This window comes from Castanea sativa, chromosome 12, assembly GCF_040712315.1.
Source record: "Castanea sativa cultivar Marrone di Chiusa Pesio chromosome 12, ASM4071231v1".
Lineage (NCBI taxonomy): Eukaryota > Viridiplantae > Streptophyta > Magnoliopsida > Fagales > Fagaceae > Castanea > Castanea sativa.
The window spans coordinates 27,301,167-27,318,851 of NC_134024.1; the positions used below are offsets into that span (position 1 = coordinate 27,301,167).

The 17,685-nt window shown below is 35.8% G+C and overlaps 2 protein-coding genes across 4 annotated transcripts; one reads left to right on the plus strand and one right to left on the minus strand.

Moving 5' to 3' along the window:
- The first annotated feature begins 641 nt into the window (after positions 1-641).
- Positions 642-3,019, plus strand: LOC142618343 (BTB/POZ domain-containing protein At4g08455). Its single transcript, XM_075791266.1, has 2 exons — positions 642-1,111; positions 2,258-3,019. The coding sequence occupies exons 1-2, from the start codon at positions 704-706 to the stop codon at positions 2,723-2,725; spliced, it is 876 nt and encodes a 291-aa protein (XP_075647381.1). The 5' UTR covers positions 642-703; the 3' UTR covers positions 2,726-3,019.
- Positions 3,020-5,837: 2,818 nt separating this feature from the next.
- On the minus strand, positions 5,838-11,241 carry LOC142620014 (putative methyltransferase PMT10). Of its 3 annotated transcripts, none has more exons than XM_075793448.1 (10): positions 10,378-11,241; positions 9,771-9,905; positions 9,418-9,688; positions 8,958-9,068; positions 8,571-8,730; positions 7,693-7,950; positions 7,443-7,565; positions 6,817-6,894; positions 6,517-6,713; positions 5,838-6,156 (listed from the first exon to the last, which is right to left on the minus strand). In XM_075793448.1, exons 1-10 carry the CDS (start codon positions 11,047-11,049, stop codon positions 6,104-6,106), a joined length of 2,058 nt encoding a protein of 685 aa, XP_075649563.1. In that variant the 5' UTR covers positions 11,050-11,241; the 3' UTR covers positions 5,838-6,103. The 3 variants fall into 3 exon arrangements, with proteins under 3 accessions (XP_075649563.1, XP_075649565.1, XP_075649566.1); XM_075793450.1 differs by having other exon boundaries at positions 5,838-6,153; positions 10,378-11,235; XM_075793451.1 differs by having other exon boundaries at positions 6,484-6,713; positions 10,378-11,235.
- Between the last annotated feature and the right edge of the window lie 6,444 nt (positions 11,242-17,685).

Below are 17,685 nucleotides of genomic sequence, written 5' to 3' on the forward strand. Positions count from 1 at the left end.
AAATTTATAGTAAATAGCATATTTAATGTAGTGTGTTTTTTTGGAATCAGATGTTAAAAAACAGTATTTTTAGCTTTTGAAACCTTTAATGTGGATACTCTTAGGGTATAAATTGGTTATGCAAAAGTTATGCATCAAATGAATGTAAAAATGTTGTGTCTCTATTCTCTAGTATTGATCTTTTTTTTTAGTAGGTAGACAATTGGAGAGTAGGAAGTGGGGTTCGATACAAGACATTATTGAAGTATCACTTAAATCCCCTAATATTACTATTAGATAGTAATCAATTCTAGATTGAAAAAATAATAATTAAAAAAAAAAAACTATTGTAAAGTTGCAAAGGTATTGCCAAGATTCCTAGCTAGTAAAGGTTTATTTCTTCCTCCCATATTTCACTTAGCCCAATAAATCACTTAAATATTCATAAGTACTTCATAAAATAGTTTTTTAAAAAGGGTTTATTTTTATTTTTTTAATGAATCAGATTAAAATAAAAGTATTTTACGAAAAAGTAAAGTACATAGGAAATACGAGGATAGATTATTTAATTGAGACCTTTTTTTTTTTTATTTTCTTGGATTAATAAGAGAGAAAATGAAAAAAATGACAGCTATATAAACAGAACAGGGAGTCATCCTTTTGTATAAAATAAAAAACAAAATTGGTTCTTATTGCTTAAATCTGCTTGCCTTTTCTCAAAAGGATGCAACGGTGCCGGCATCACAGAGTGGCGAGACAGTATTCATCGGAGAGCGAATCAGAGTCAGAATCATCCTCAACCTCAGTCTCAATCTCAAGCGAGTGTCAAAGGGAGACGATGATCACGACGACGATGAAGTGCTTGTCGTGCCAAGCGTCGTACGAGTCACGTGACTCTGGCACGTGCAAAGAGTGCTACGAAGAGGCCAACGAGACCGAGGAAGACCGCAAGAGAGAGATCGAAGACTTGAAAGCCAAAGTCGCTTTTCTCAGGTTCTGGTCTCCTTTCGATCCTCAACACCTCTCTCGCCCCAATGGGCCCTGCTTCACCGACGTCGTTCTTGTTGCTTCCTCCGACGATGGCTCCTCTTCTGGGCCTCCCATCCCCGTCCCGGCCCATAAGGCCGTACTGGTCAGTAACAGTAATTTTTTGTAACTCTAATTTGTAAAAATTGGAACTTTACTGTACTAGACTCTGAATGATTACTGTGATTATGGAGTTTTGTTTGTAATAATCAAGTTTGATTAGTGATTTAATCTTTGGCTACATGTAAAATGGGAGCATATATTGTTTGCTGCAGTGAGGTGATTATATTTGATCAAACAATTAATGTACAGGGTGCTCTCACATTTCAAGGGAAATGGGGAAAGTCTACTTTATGGTTAATCATTAATGATCTGTTTGTTTGGTTAATGTTTTCTAGAAAATTCATCATTTTAAAACTATCTCATTTTTCTTTGTAGCAAAACTTAAATGAGTTTGAAAATTCCCTTATTTAGCTTGCCATAAAATATAGTTGCTTTCTTTTTTTTTTTAACCAAAGATAGTTTTTCTTTTGACTTATTTTTTATGATGCTACAAAACACTGGAAAACAAATGGAGATTTTATTTTGGACACAGTTTTCCTCTATACGGGTTTGGAGGAATTTGCTCCAACTCATCATGCGGCGGCTCATAAAACCATCCATGTATAGTATTTAAACAAGTCACATGACTCTCTAAAGAAGCTATGTGACTAGAAGTACATGTGAATGGCTTTATCAATCCTACCGTGGTAGTTAGGATGAATTTTTGTCCGAACCAGTTTGGAAATAACTTTTTCCTTTTATTTCTTGCATACACCTTTTTTTTTTTTGATAAGCAATAAAGAAATTTATTGAAAAAAGAGAGTCACCCAAGTACACAGGAAGTATACAAGGGAAAACAAATCAAAGACGAACATTACAAAAATCAAGGAAATCCAAAATAGAAAGAAAAGGAAGGCTTCTCCACACGGAGAACCAATCAAGTAAGGTTCGGAAAAAAAGAGACTTAAGAACATGCATGGAACTCTTCTTGCATACACCTTTAGACTTGTAATATCTAATCTGAACCATGAACTGGATTCATTTCAAAGGGAGAGAATCCTAATACCTATTTTTGAACATGTTCGTATGGTATTTGCACTTGTTCCAATCCTATATGTTAATGCAGCGTATATATTTCGGCTGTGCTATTTCCTACTGGGACAGATATTTCAAGGCTTTAACTTCTTCGAACATTTTCTTATTTTATCAGATAAGCCGTTCCCCAGTGTTCAAAGCAATGCTTGAGAATGAGATGGAAGAAAGCCGGAGTGGTACCATCAAGATTGGTGATGTATCGTATGATGCCTTACGCTCCTTTGTCAACTATATGTACACTGCTGAAGCATGCCTTGATGAGCAAATGGCTTATGACCTTTTAGTATTGGCTGAAAAATACCAGGTAAAGCATCTCAAGGCTTATTGTGAGAAGTTCTTGGTGTCGAAACTGAACTGGGAGAATTCAATGCTGAGCTATGCCGTAGCACACCAGCACAATGCCAAGCTTATGCTTGATGCAGCTTTGTCAGTGATCACAGACAACATGGACAAGCTTACTAAACGGGAAGAGTATGCGGAGCTGGTGGAGAAGGATCCTCGGCTAATAGTGGAAATCTATGAAGCTTATCTCTCCAAACAGGTTAATACTGCTGCCCACAAGGATTCTTCGATGAAGTCATAGGCAAGTACTGGGTTTCTTAGTATGCTGATCTGAAGCAATGATTATTCTCCTGACTTGGGATATGAGTTCTTGATCATAATTCATTGTCTAGTGAAATTTTTATTGTGATAAACTAAAATCTTTTTGTTAGTCTGAAAAGGCATTCTAATGGTTTAAATATGTCTAGCTTTGTTGAAAGAGTTGCTTTGCTCCAACTGTCATCTTGTTGTAAGTCTTTGTGAATTATTAGTGTAACTCTGAAACTATCAATTAGTACATCTCATCTATGAAATGACATGAATGTTTTCTCTTGAATGATATATGAAAGGGAAAATTATGCTAACCTCCCTTGATGTTTTAGGAAATGACAGTGGCCTTCAAAGTTTTGTAAAATGATAGTCTCCTTGAGCCAAATACAATGAAATCCCTATTTTACGCTTGAGTTGCCCTATTTTTGTAGACTAAAACTTGCCTTCGCTTAAGTGATGATGTTTCTAATTTATCCATGGTTTATCTTTGAAATCCCTATTTGCCCGTATGTTATCCAATTTACTGTCGTTTCTTTATACCTCAAGAGTGGGAGGTGTAATTTTCCCTATATGAAATGACAATGTCAGGCCCACTTTGTTACTCTTGCTGGCTTTTTGTAACAGTAACACAACATTCCAATGGCTGGTCCATGACGTTCGTACGCTTACTGCTTAGCAAAGCCATGCCCATAAGCCTTTATTTCTTGTTATATCCATTTGTTTCAATTTGATGCTTAGTTTGAAACTGAAGGATGAGGAGGAACGTACTTAGGTCGAACATGAAAAAGGAAATTGGAGCTGTTGTCGCTGGGTGCTTTACGAAGCTTTTCAAATCTTCTGGCCCGGCAAAATTTTAACATGCTTCAAACATATCCAGTAAGTTTTGGGGAAGCGTGGAAGATAGCTTGGTTTCTGCTCTGACCAGAGAGTGCGTCCCACTGCTGCTTCTTTATTGGGTTCCTGGCCCAGGATCAGTTGTTTCCATTTTCTTTTTTTCTTTTTTACAATTTTTTTTTTCCTTTCCTGATAAGTGAGAGGAGATTTGAATCTTGTTGAAGATACTAAAGGTATGTCTGAGATTTATTTATTTTGTTGAAATTGAAAATTTTTGGTTGAAAGTAAAAATTAACTAAAATAGTATAGTGAGATTTATAAATAATATCAATAAGTGCAGTGAGGTTTATGAATAGTAGCAAAAATAAGCTAAATAAAAAAGTAAGCTGACTTTTTAAGCTGAAACTAAATATACACTAAGGGAGTGTTTGGTTCATGATTTCAAACAATTTTTAGTTTTTAAATAACATTACACGTATTTTTACATACTTTTTTACTTACACGTATTTTCAAAAAAACCTTTTAAACTTGTAAACTGATTTTTAAACACACGTACCGAACGAGTCCTAAGAGTGCCAACTAGTTGAACTACAAGGATTTTGGTTAAGATTTATTTTTTCAGAAATTCTGTCTTAGGTTATGAATTTTTTTTTGAAGCTGTACGTAGAATTATCAAGAATAGCCTTTTATGGAAGAGCTAAAAAGTAAAAACAAGCCCAGCCCAATTGGAGGGAGTTTTGTTGGAAATATTTGAGTGAAAAACAAGTTTAGATTCAATACTACAAACCCTAAAAAATTAGAAAGTATGGAAATTAAAAGAGAGTTAGAAAGATCTCAAAAAACTATAGAATAATGCAGAAGTATTGTCTTTAAAGGTTGATTTGTGCCACAAAGTAGAGCTTTGTGCAATTGACTTTCTTGGTAGAATAACCCCTCAAGAGTAAGCTATAGTGTTAGCCTTCACAATTGACTCATTCCCAAAGATGAAGGTTTAAGAACAACTATTTAAAATGCCTTTCCTTGAATCGAAACACAAGTGCAAAAAAATCTGTGTAAGAAGAAGAGAGCTGAAAGATGTGTCCAATGGTCATTATGCACTCCAACAGGCTAATCAAACGGTCATGCTAGTTATGTGGTCACGTGTGTGATACACATTAGTCCAAGTCCAATTCTAGGCCAGCTATTTTAAGGTATCTCTTAAGGTAAACAATAGGCTTATTCCTAACCAATGTGTGACAGGCAACAAAAAGCAAGTGTTTGAAAAACACAAACCCATGCCAACAAGTTCCACAATCTCAAATGAATCGGCTTTGTGCTTCTATTAAAACATAAGTTTGCACCAATTTTTTATTCATTGGAGTTGCCATACCAAAGCTAACTATATTTAGATCTTGATGATTTCGTTCTATTGAGCCAAATCGAAAGTAACTTGATACACCTATTCTTCTTGTGGCCCCAAACAGAGTATTGTGAGAATTGTTTGAAACCAAAGAGATCCAAATTCCAGTTTCTAGTGAATTCATTGCAGCGAATCTTTAAAAAATACCTCGGAGTGCTAGAAGTATGGTTTATGCGGACAAGAAGATTTCATGCCTTTTTCTTAATCTCCTTTTAATGTAATGCTATTGTAAAATTTGGACTGATCAGATGAGTGTTTCAACAGATGTAGCCGCTGGTTAGTTTGTATATGGTAAGCCTTAACTTACCTAATGAAATGTTGGTATTCATCTTTTTTCCGTCCAAACTCCTAACCATCTCGGGAATGCATTTTGGAAACTTACTAGTCACAAGAGAGACATCTAGTCCCTTTGCCCTCAATGCAAAGGCAGAGACAATAGAGATCTAATTCTATGCTATTATCCCCTAACAAGGAGTTGAAGGATTATTCTCTTTGATGGTTTATTTGGCAAGCTAAAAAAGAAAAGAACAAAAGAGAACCAATAGCTACTCTCCATGATACTGATATGGCCTCCCAAATCACTTGGTAACCAATCCTCAGCTCTCTTAAGTGTAAATATCCATTAAGACCTGCCTTGCAACGAGTTTGAAGTGTCTTTCCTATGCGTAGGTTGAAAATAAACTTATGAAGCTCTTCTCCAAGCGATTTTTCACAGGTCATAGGCGAGTTTATCAGAGACCAAACAAATTCTCTTCTACATCACAGAGCTAATCTGTGTGTTACAGCTCTAATAATCAAGACATTTTTAAGAATGAGAAGTGTGCTCAGCAGCAAAGGCTTAGGGCGTTCCAAAAGTTTTTACCAAAACTGATTTCAAGCAAGTCTCTCTTTTTATTTATTTATTTTTTTTTTCAGTTCCATCCCTAACAGAGTACCATGTGTTGGGAAGTGGGCCATAATATACAAGACAATCAGGGACAATTCACGGCATTCATCAAGGTGAAACGAAGAATAATAGCATTCAATGATGAAGGCAGCTGGTAACCAACAAAGCTTTGCAGAGAACCTGCCCAGTTAATAAGACAATCTCATGTCCAACCAGCCCTGCTTCTATCTGGGTTTAGATGCCACTGTCCCCTAGTTTATATGCTTTTTCCTTCTTTGTTTTTTGTATTTCTTCTTCCTTTCTTCTGGACAAACAGAAACAAAGAAGTAACTTAGAGACAGTTTTCATTAGAAGTACGTAACAGATCTTATAAAACCTATCAATCGATTTGGTACATCATAAAAACAAAACTTTTTCCTTTTCTTTTAAAATCATAATTATTCAAAATATCATATTGTGAATAATGGGCCGTCACGCTAATCTGCTATTCATGACCAATCTGATGTAACATTGGTTACATTGGAGAAAGAATCTGTGGTATAATTAGTTGCAGCACTTTCAATCTTGGTGAGCTTTCAGGGAGACTCCTTTCAGTGAGGACGAATCAGAATGAGGGATATTAAGAACTCACTACTGGTTTCACACAATGAAGCAGGTCACATACGTTTATCACATATTAAGATCCTCCAGCTTGAATGGGGTCCCTCGCCAGTTTCGCGTAGTGCAGGCACCCATCCCAGGGCAGATGCAATTTCATTTACTTCACCAATAACAGATATTGTGTCACGTATATAGACACGCCCATCTGGTCTTAGCATACGATCCATCTCAAGCATGATGGTTGAGAAATCACATCTTTGCCTGACACATAACATTTGGTGAGAAGTTAGTATGTACTGAGTATAAAATGAGGTTTGCATCCACAAGCAAAATATATGGAAATGCGAGAGAGCAAATTTCATACCTCTTTTTTTCAACAGAGAAGAGACCATTTGCATGCAACAGGTCATATGTTCTAGGATAAGTGTCAAATGGCTCACACCTAGAATAAGAATTTCAAGCATCACAACTTAAGTCCAAGTTTTTAGTAACAAGAAGAAGCAATGTGGAAAGTTTATCATTTATCACGACTTCTAAAAGCATCCAATGATATATCTTTCATAAATATCCAGTCACATGTAGGAAACTGTGAACAATTAACGTGAAAAATTACAGTTTGAAAATGTTATCAGCATCCAAAATTTTCAAGTGTGCTTCTATAGTCCTACTGATGTCTTGCTTCCTCTTATGCTACAACATGATAGTCTTACAGTTTCTCATTTTTTATACAAAGTTTACTTGGACAAGTGCTTTCCAGCAATCCAGGTCAATTGTTTGTGAGAGATTTTATTTGTTACCGTAGAAAACATCATTATTTTCACAATTTAGGTTGGACCCAGATGGCCATTATTTCCTTTGTATTTAAGTAACAAACAAATGGCTCTTGATAAACCACTGTATGGAGTTTGAAAAGAGGCTATGAAACTACCAAGGACAAGTACGAAAGCAGCAGCAATTTTCAAGAGATACTTGAAGGTGATAAGTACATACCAATCATGCCTAACTCCAATAAGTCCACGGTCATATATGACAGGCAAGGTATTGGGGCCACTAACAGGAACAACATTCATAACCCAGCAATTAATCTCAAGGTCATGCACTGCAGCTGCAAACCTGCCACAGTAAAATGATTTCCATTATCTTTATGGTTAAAAGGCATACTGAAAATGGAGAGGGTTTATAAAACATCCAATTACTATGCAAGAACATGGCAAAGGTATCAAGAGTTGTTAGAATGTACCCTCCATATCCAGCTCTCATGTCTAACACATTTCTTAATTTGAATTCTCTCCAGTGAAAAGCACCAACATAACCAGTGATTATCTCATTCCAATACTTTGACTCCGCCTTGAAGATTTCCTTTCTGGATATGTAGGCATCCATCTCTATGCTCTGGAGCCTGGCTGGTGGATAATGAAGGCGTGAAGGCCATGTAGTAACATTAGCTCCATCTCCATTCTCTGGTAATCGAGTGATGCATGTTCTCAAATTAACATACCTGCAAAAAGTATAAAAGTTGTTACATATTATTTATTTTGACAGTCCTCTCCTTCATACCTTGTTAAGCCTTATTAAGCTCTTGTGGGATGTTGAAAATGAAAAGCATAACGTATGTCCAATAAAGAAACCAGATAAACAACTACCAGAAATTGTTGTTAAATTAACATGCAGAAATTTAATACAAAACATATTTCCCTATCTTTTCTCCCAGAACAGTGATATGTACCAAGAAAACTTCTTGGTTCCAGCCAAAATTCTTGCCTTTATAAAAGTTATATGAGAATCTTTTTTTTTTGATAAGTAAAAGTTATATGAGAATCTTAATGAAGATTTGGAATACATTGTTTCTCCTTTATTTATTTAAATAGCCAGTTTATCACTACATTCCTATTATTTTCCTTAAGTTGCTTCATGCTGTAAATGCAGTCACGCCCTACAGAAGTCTTCTCTGTTAAATAATTAATTCAATCTTAAACATAGAAAAGATGGCAAAGAATGAACATTTCATTCTATATGACTAAACTCAACAAAAGACAGGTTAAAATCATTTTATCCCTAAGGAAAAATTGTGGAAACCATTCTAAACTAAAAGGCAATGTTTTGTTATAAGTACAATACCAAACTTTGTCTGGATCATCGTCAGAATCACACAATGGAGGTTGCAATTCACCAGCACGATTAAGATAGCAGCTGTTGTTCAAAGGTTTTTGCCATACAGCAAGATATCCCTCCTTCTTTACTAGTTCCCAACAAATGCGAGTAGCCAAGTTCTCCATTCCTGAAAGTGTAAATAAATAAGCCCAAATATGAATCTGTAAGATAGATAGGAAAACTATCACCAGAAGAGGAAAATTTTAGGTTTGGTGGGAGTTGGGGAAGGAGGGGGGGGGGGGGGGAGAAGTTAATAGAATGAAACAAAGATTATGAGACTGCACAGCAACAAACTAATAACTAACAATTTCTAAATAAGAAAAAAAACATAGAAGAACATTCATTGTGAGCTACCTCTCCATTGTTCTCGTAGGTTTTCTTCACGTTTATAAACAGCCTCTGCTGCCCAAATAAAATATCCTCCTGCCCTTAGCATCCTGTTGGCTTCAAGAAGCATAATTCCATCTGCATCCAAGCCAATGAAAATGGAATATCAATGTCAACAGATTCAGCAAAACAGTATCAAATACATTTACAATCCCTTTTATTTTTACTCCCTTTTCATTTATTTGTTTTGAAACTTGGTTCTCCTTATAAAGGAGGCCAGGTTATGCCACTGAGCTACAAGGCTCTTGGCTGAGAGTCACTTCAGATATGTTCCAAGACTCAAAAAAAAAAGCTTTTAATTTATCAACAGGCTGGAAATAGACCTAGAGCATCTTGATAAAGAAAATCAGAAAAGAGCTACTGATCAAATATTAGAAGCCAGAAATGTCTTAAATGCTATATATACAAGGGGGGAAAGGGAGTGTACCATTACGGGCCCAATTAACTCCACATTCTGAACAATGGATGAAATCAAAAGCCTGGCTAGGATACAACAGACGATGCGTAGCAAATGTAGCTACCATGGCAGGCACACCACGTTCTAGAGCAAACTGAATCTGGTTTGCATATTCGTCTTTTGGCGCTATTGACAGAGTGGTCACATTATGTTGCATCAAAAGGGCACCAAAATCTGCTACTCCACTACCAATGTCCAATGCTACTCGGGTCTTTTGGCCAAAACCAATGTCGGGAATCATCTGTGCATTCAATTAAAGAGACGGCAATCAACGTCATGCACATGCATACTAATATGTAATGAGAATTACAGAACAGGCTGACCTTAGAAATCCGATCCAAGTGACCAATCGCCCTTCGACCTCCTGGAAATAAGTACATATCGTTTTTTATCGAGATCCATTTTTGACTACCTTTAGCTTCAAACAGACTTGTACGGGGAACATTAGTCAACCACACCTGCAATTCTATCTCATAGTTAGTGAAAAAATAAAAGTCCCTCAAACGTCTGAACAAGATGAAGCAGTGATGTACCAGACTGAATAACTATGGAAAATGTTTTAAATAGAATGAACACTTAATTGGGGACAAATCAGTTCTTGTAAGTTGTAACAGCTGCGTAATTGGTTTTCCTTGCCACCAAAAGTCCCTAACGTAAACTTTTTTTTTTTTCCTTCCTTCTAAATATCATCAATTTGTAAATCAATCAATCTCATATAATCTAGAGGCAAATTCTATAATGAAGTTCAAAAAAGCTCATAATTTGAAAAGGTGCAATTTGAAAACGCGTTACCAAACGGGCACTAAAATCACTCAAACAACTAACTAAAACAAGCATAATGAATTATGAATAGTAATCACAATTTAAAAAAAGAATATAATAAAATAACCAGAAAAGCAGGCATATTTGATTGGTGGAAACAAAAGTAACCTGGTTTCGGCTCTGAGGCCAAGGTATCCTAACTTGGTAACCCTCGGGCCTCGGCACCACGCAACCCAAGGGCTGAGGAGGACAATGCCGCTCGTATTTTTCAACACTCTCACTCAAATTCAAGCGCTTAATCTCCTCCACATTGTCCAAACACGGCACATAGTTGCTCAGACTTTTATCCTCGCAAACCTTAAACTTCTCAACCTTAACCCTCTTACCACCATTTCTCTCTTTCTCCTTCTCTTTCTCTTTCTCTTTGTCTCTCTCATGCTCTAACTCCTCGTCATCAAAACCCTCGTCGATCTCGCCGACCTCGAAATCCGTCGACATCGCGCCATTCTCGTCTACTATTCCCATCCTTATCAACATGTCCATCTTCGGCGGCGGAGGAGGAGGCGGCGGCGGCGAAGGAGATGGCGGAGGCGGAGGAGGAGGAGATGACGTCGTCGTCGTCGCTTCGTGAAGCGTAGTCGGGAGAGGGGGTGGAGAAGACGGTGTCGTATTGGAGAGGAGAAGAGGGAGAGAGGAGAAGATGAGAGAAGGGTTGTAGGAGGAAGAGAAAGGGTTGAAGAGGAAGAAGAGGGAGAGGGAGAGAAGGGCAATCACTGTAATTTTGATGAAAGCCGGGGTTTTAACCACATCTTTAAGCCTCGTCGTCGTCGTCGTCGTCATGATTCAGCTTCTTTCTCTCTCTCTCTCTCTCACTCACTCTCTGTTTGTTTCTCGAGAAAGTGTGGGGGGAAAAAAATGAACAGATGTATCATAAATATACTATGAGTCTATGAGATGAGAATTGAGAGAGAGAGAGAGAGAGAGAGATGAACGTGAACGGTACGGTATAAAGAAGAGAGTGAAGAGCGGCAGAGAGAAAGAGAGAGAGAGCATGTGAGAATTTAAGGAAGCAAAAGACAAAAATGGGATTGAGGAAGAAGTTGCTGTATTTGGATTTATTTTAAAATCAGTGAATGTAGGGGACTGGGAACTCAGTGAACTATCGGACCTCACGTGGTGGGACTACGTGGGGGACCTTTCCTTATCTAAACAAATTAAGAAGGGACAAGGGGACCATATGTTATGTTTAAGTTCTTTTTACTGTGATAGTTACTAGTTACTACTTTAGAAGAAGCGTTAACTGGAAGCACGTGCACGCTTTAGAAGCCTTCGGGGTCAGTAAGGTATCGTTTTGTTTCTCGGTCGGTGTGAAATGTGAAATCAATTACTGATCCGTCAGTATAGGACTAGGGGAAGAAATATCGTATTAATCATTTTTATTTATATTTTTTAATTCCTTCTCTATTGGGATTTGTAGGGCTAACTAAAATATTTTTACAACTGATTGTAACTTTTTTATTATTTTTTTCTTTTGAGAGTTTTAAGGACGGTTCAGCAAAGATTATTTTTGCTCATTTATTGTACTATTCAGCTTATATTTATTATTATTTTACCTTTATTTACAGTATTTTCAGCAAAATATTTTCAGTTTTAGCAAAATAAACGGATCCCAGACAGACCCTTAATATATGGTGTTCGCACTTGAAAATAGTTATTTATTATCAGACCAAGACATCAATTGGTATTTAGTGTAAGCGGGAATCGAATGTTAAATTTTTTATTCAACTATCAGAGATTTTATTAGTTGAGCTAACTAGAACTCACAATTAATTGTAACTTTTCATTTCAGTACTACCTCTTTAATTTGACAACTATACTATAAAATATAGATGAAATTATCCAATTTTACATCTTGGCAAGTTGTTAATTTACAATGAGAATAACATCACAATTACATAACAACAAAAAAATCTTATAATTCAATTTGGTACCTCCTAGTATTTACAATAAATATAATCTTTGACTCAAATCCTCCCATCATCAACTATAGATATATCCAAAATAAAATTATATTCAATGATGAGAATCAACAAGTATCAAAGGATTCATTGCATATTCCAGTTGAGCCTATTACTAGAGCAAAATCCAAAAAGATCAAAGAAACACTTAATGGGCTGATTTAAGAGATTTAGATTAATTCTAACACAGGACATTCCAATCTTGGCCCAAAGGAAGATGAAGGTGAAATAAATTTAATCCAAGCTATTAAGGGCTGATTTGGCTTAATTGGGCGTGATTTATAATGTGGATTAATGGCTAATTAACTTTCCAGCTCCATATCAATTAATAGATATTTTTTCTATTCTGGAGTTGCTAATTTCAAACCAAATCTACCTTAATTTTAGGCTTCTATTATTTAAAACGTTTTTTTTAGCTATTTTCTTATCTTGGAGCTGCTAATTTCAGACCAAATCAACTTTTATTTAGGTTTCTATTATTTAGTACGTTTTTTTTTTTTTACTTTTTTTTTTCGAGCTTGGTGCATGATTTTAACTTGGTGCATGATTTTAACTTGGTGCACGTCACAAAACAAGAACAAGGAATAAAGAACACAAAAGGAACAAGATAGGATGATAATAGGAAACAAAAGATAAAGGGATAGTAAAAATGATTTTAGAACCTGTACTCTCATACCAAATGATGCGAACCTCAATCGACACGCTTTGAGACCCAACAAATAGTATTGGAATTCTTGCTCAAGAAAGCTAAAATTCAGATTTTGATAGAAACCCCGACCCAACGTTTATAAATGAAACGTGAACCAGAGGTATAAGTAACAGACTTTGATCCAATGATTATAGCTGAATCACAAATCGAAGGTATAAAATTTGAACGCCACAAGGAAGAATCTCTAATAAGTTCACAGTTCTTGAAGAACCAAAAGAAGAAGCAAAAACCTTGCGTTTTTTCTGATTCTTATTCAATAATCCTCTATTACAATGAGTGCATGCTATTTATAAGAGTTTAAATTCGGCCCGGACCTAGCGTAAAAGACTATTTTTACGTCAACCAATGAAAACATGCAACCTGTTATTTGACTTATTCTTGTGTTTCATCTCTCTCTTCTCACGAACCCACTTATCTTCTTCTTCTTTAGATTTTCTCTCTCTTCATTCCCTTTGTTAACTCTTTCTTCTCGCCTTTTTTTTTCCATACTATCAAATCCATTGCTTTCCTTCTCTTGTGTACTCATCTTCCTTGCACTGATCCATGCATCAACACAGTGGTAGTGGGCATTAAATCTGAAAGTTTTAGACAGAAACAAGTTGAAGGAAAAGAAAAGTAACACCAAAACTCATTCCGGCCAAAGCTTTCATTTTGGCTAACTTTCATTTTGGCTGGTATTCACTGAAAAGTACCGAAATAGCCAAAACACACTAATGGGCCGAAATTTGTTTTGGAATTTGTTCTAATGGTTTTGTTTGTTAATTGTTATGAATGTGTTAGAGGAGCTACTCTACATTCTAATTCTTTGCTTCTTTGTTTGTTTGGGTTCATAGTCTTAGAAATTAGAATAGAGTATGCCTATTTGGTAGTTTCAGAGTATCAATGTGAGTGACTGTGATACTCTGAACGTTTTTTTTTTTTTGCTTTTATTTATTTATTAATTTATTTATAATATTACTGATTGTGTTTTGTGTTGTGATGGAGGATTTTTAGCTCGTCATGTTAAGTTTAGAACTGATCTTGAATGAATTCAAGTGGCTTTGAATTTATAAATGAGATATTTCATGATTAATTTTTGTGGGTTTTGTTTGGTGTTGAATCTGGGTTTTTTAGGAGCTTAAAGATTAAAAGCTTTTACTTTTTGAGGTTGATATGCTTGTTTTCTGGCTCTCTTTTTACTTTCAGATTTAATGCCCATTGCCACTGTGTTGATGCATGGATCAATGCGGGGTAGAGCAATGGATTTGATGCTATGGAAAAAGGGAAAAAAAAAAAAAAGACACGAGAAGAGAGAGTCACAGAGGGAACGAAGAGAGAAGGAAAATCCAAAGAAGAAGATAAGAATTATAAAATAAGCCAAATAACAACGTGGAATGTTTTCATTGGCTAGCGTAAAAGTAGTGTTTTACACCAACTCTGGACCGAATTTAAACTCTATTTATAAGATATGACTGAAAATATAAAATATAAAAAACTTACTAAATAATAAAAGTCTAAATAAGTTGATTTGGTCTGAAATTAGCAACTCCAAAATAGGAAAATAGCTAAAAAAACGTTTTAAATAATAGAAGCCTAAAATTAAGGTAGATTTGGTCTGAAATTAGCAGCTTCAGAATAGGAAAAATATCTATTAATTGATATGGAGCTGGAAAGTCAATTAGCCATTAATCCACACAATAAATCATGCCCAATTAAGCCAGATCAGCCTTCAATAGCTTGGATTAAGTTTATTTTGCCTTCATCTTCCTTTGGGCCAAGCTTGGAATGCCCTGCATTAGAATAAACCCAAATCTCTTGAATAAGCCCATTAAGTGTTTCATTGATCTTCTTGGATCTTGTACTAGTAATAGGCCCAATTGAGACATGCAATGGGTCCTTTGATGCTTGTTGATTCTCATCATTTCCCCTCTCTTCAAAAGGATTCATCATCATCGTCAATTTGATGCTCTATTCCTCTAATAGGTGGCAATCCACTAGTCACATCATTAGGAAACGCATCCTTATATTCCTGCAATAAATAAACAATAACACTAGGTAAAGATTTGTCAAGTTCATTAGTATTAAAACGTGCCTCTTTGTACAAGAGTACAAATATAGGTTGGTTTGTATAAAAAACACTTTTGACATTACTCGCCTTAGCATAAAAACTCGCTTGCTTTTTTTTTTTTTTTTCTCTCATTTTTTTTTCACTCTCTTTTTTTTGTTCACTTTTTTCTTTTTTCTTTTTTCCTTTCAGTCTCTTTCTCATCATCTTTTTTTGAACTCTCAATCTCACAATTTTTTTTCAACTCATTCTCTCTTTTCAATTTTATTTGATCTTCATACACTTGTCTTGGAGTCAACAGTATAAGAGTAATGATTTTATTGTCTTTTACAAAAGAATACATATTCTTGAACCTGTCATGATTGACCTTCCTATCAAACTGTCATGGCTTGCCCAATAATATGTGACCCACATGCATTGGAACAACATCACAAAGTACTTCATCCTTGTACCTCCCAATTGAAAAAGAAACCAGTACTTGCTTATTTACCTTAACCTCTCCACAGTCATTCAACCACTGCAACTTATACGGTCTAGGGTGTTTCAAGGTAGGTAAATTCAAATTTCCAACTAAAGTAGTGCTAGCCACATTAGTACAACTCCCCCCATTAATGATCATACTACATACCTTGTTGTTGATGTGGCATCTAGTATGAAAAATGTTCTCCCTTTGTTGTTCAATATCATCATCCTTGACTTGGGCACTTAAAGCACGCTTAGTCACAAGTGACTCACCCTCCACTGGATACTCCACATTATCGTCACAAGCATCAAGTGAAGGAATCTTGTCATCATCGCTCTCGTTTTCAGTTTTCACCTCTCCATCAATACGTGCAATCACGGTCCTTTTATTTGGGCATTGTGAAGCTATATGACCTACTCCCAAACAACGAAAATACTTAATATCATGATTACGAGTTTGAGATTCGTTTTTACCTTTGTTGACACTAGGAACTTTATCTCTTCTTTTTGGTGGGTCGGTTTTGGACTTAAAAACAGACACTTCGTATTTCCTCCCATTTGACCCCCATAAAGTAGAGGAGCCCGAATTTTGAAATGACCGAATTCCTTTCCTTTTAAGCTGTCGTTCCACCTTTATTGCCATGTGCACCATGTCCTCCAACTCCATGTAGTGTTGCAACTCCACCACGTTAGCAATATCCCGATTTAGCCCATTCAAAAACCTCGCCATGGTGGCTTCTCTATCCTCCTCTACATTAGTCCAAATCATGGCAATCTCCATCTCCTTGTGGTAGTCATCCACACTCCTATAACCTTGAGTAAGACTCTGTAATTTCTAATATAAGTCTCTATAGTAATGATTAGGGACAAATCGACTCCTCATGCTGGCTTTCATTTCCTCCCAAGTCTTAATATGCCTCTCATCGTTTCTCCTTCTATTCATCACAAGTTGATCCCACCATATAATAGCATAGTCAGTAAACTCAATGACGAGTTTTACCTTTTTCTCATCGGAATAGTTGTGGTACTCAAAGATCAACTCCACCTTCTTCTTCCATTTCAAGTACGCTTCAAGATTGTTTTTCCCTTGGAACAATGGTATCTTCATTTTGATGTTTCCTAGATTTTTGTCAGTCACATCTTGCCATCTCAGATCTCTTCGGAAACCTCTACCACGCCTTTCTTCCCTTGGCATAAACTTGCCCTCGTTGTTCAATAAAGCTTGATCCTCTTCATCTTCGAACTCATCCTTATGGTAGTCATCAGAATCATCCACGCGGGCAAGCCTTTTTTGCCTTCTAGCATTAGGGATTCTTTGGGGATGCTTCTCATGCAAAATAGCAATAACAATGTCTTGCCTATCCATCTAATCCCGAATCTCATTAAACATCACATTCATGCATTCAAATTGTTGTTGCATAGCCTACAACATGATGGATGACTCCTCCCCTCCTTCACTGTTTGATGCTTCGCCCTTGGAAGACATACTTTTGAAACTATAGAGAAATGTTAGAAATAATTCCTTACAACACTCCCTCACGTGTATGCGCTCAAATTATGTCACTCACACTCATGTTTCACTCTTAAATTGGCTTTTTTCCAATATTGGTCTCACAGTCTCTTGCATTTTTCCACTTGTAGCTTCCCCTTTTCAATTATGTATTAAACTAATAAACTTGATGAAGAAATTCAACTTGTAGTATTTAAACTAATACGGACAATAAGAAAATATTACAGAAATAATAAATTAGAGAAAGAGGACAAAAGAAAACAATATTTTGGTCTGAGAAAACTGAAACTACAAACAATTTTTTTTTTCTTTTTTCAGTTCTGTTTTATAAATAGCATGCACTCATTGTAATAGAGGATTATTGAATAAAAATCAGAAAAAACGTGAGGTTTTTATTTCTTCTTTTGGTTCTTCAAGAATTGTGAACTTATCAAGAATTCTTTATTGTGGCGCTCAAATTTTATATCTTCGGTTCATGATTCAACTATAATCCTTGGGTCGATGTCTATTACTTATACCTCTAGTTCGCATTTCATTTATAAACGTTGGGTTGGGGTTTCTATCAAAATTTGAATTTTAGCTTTCTTGGGAAAGAATTCCAATATTATTTGTTGGGTCTCAAAGCATGTCGATTGAGGTTCGTATCATTCACATTTTTTTTTAGAAGAAATTACATTCACATATGTTTATCACTAGTTATAATAATTTTATACATTAATTGAATATAAAATTA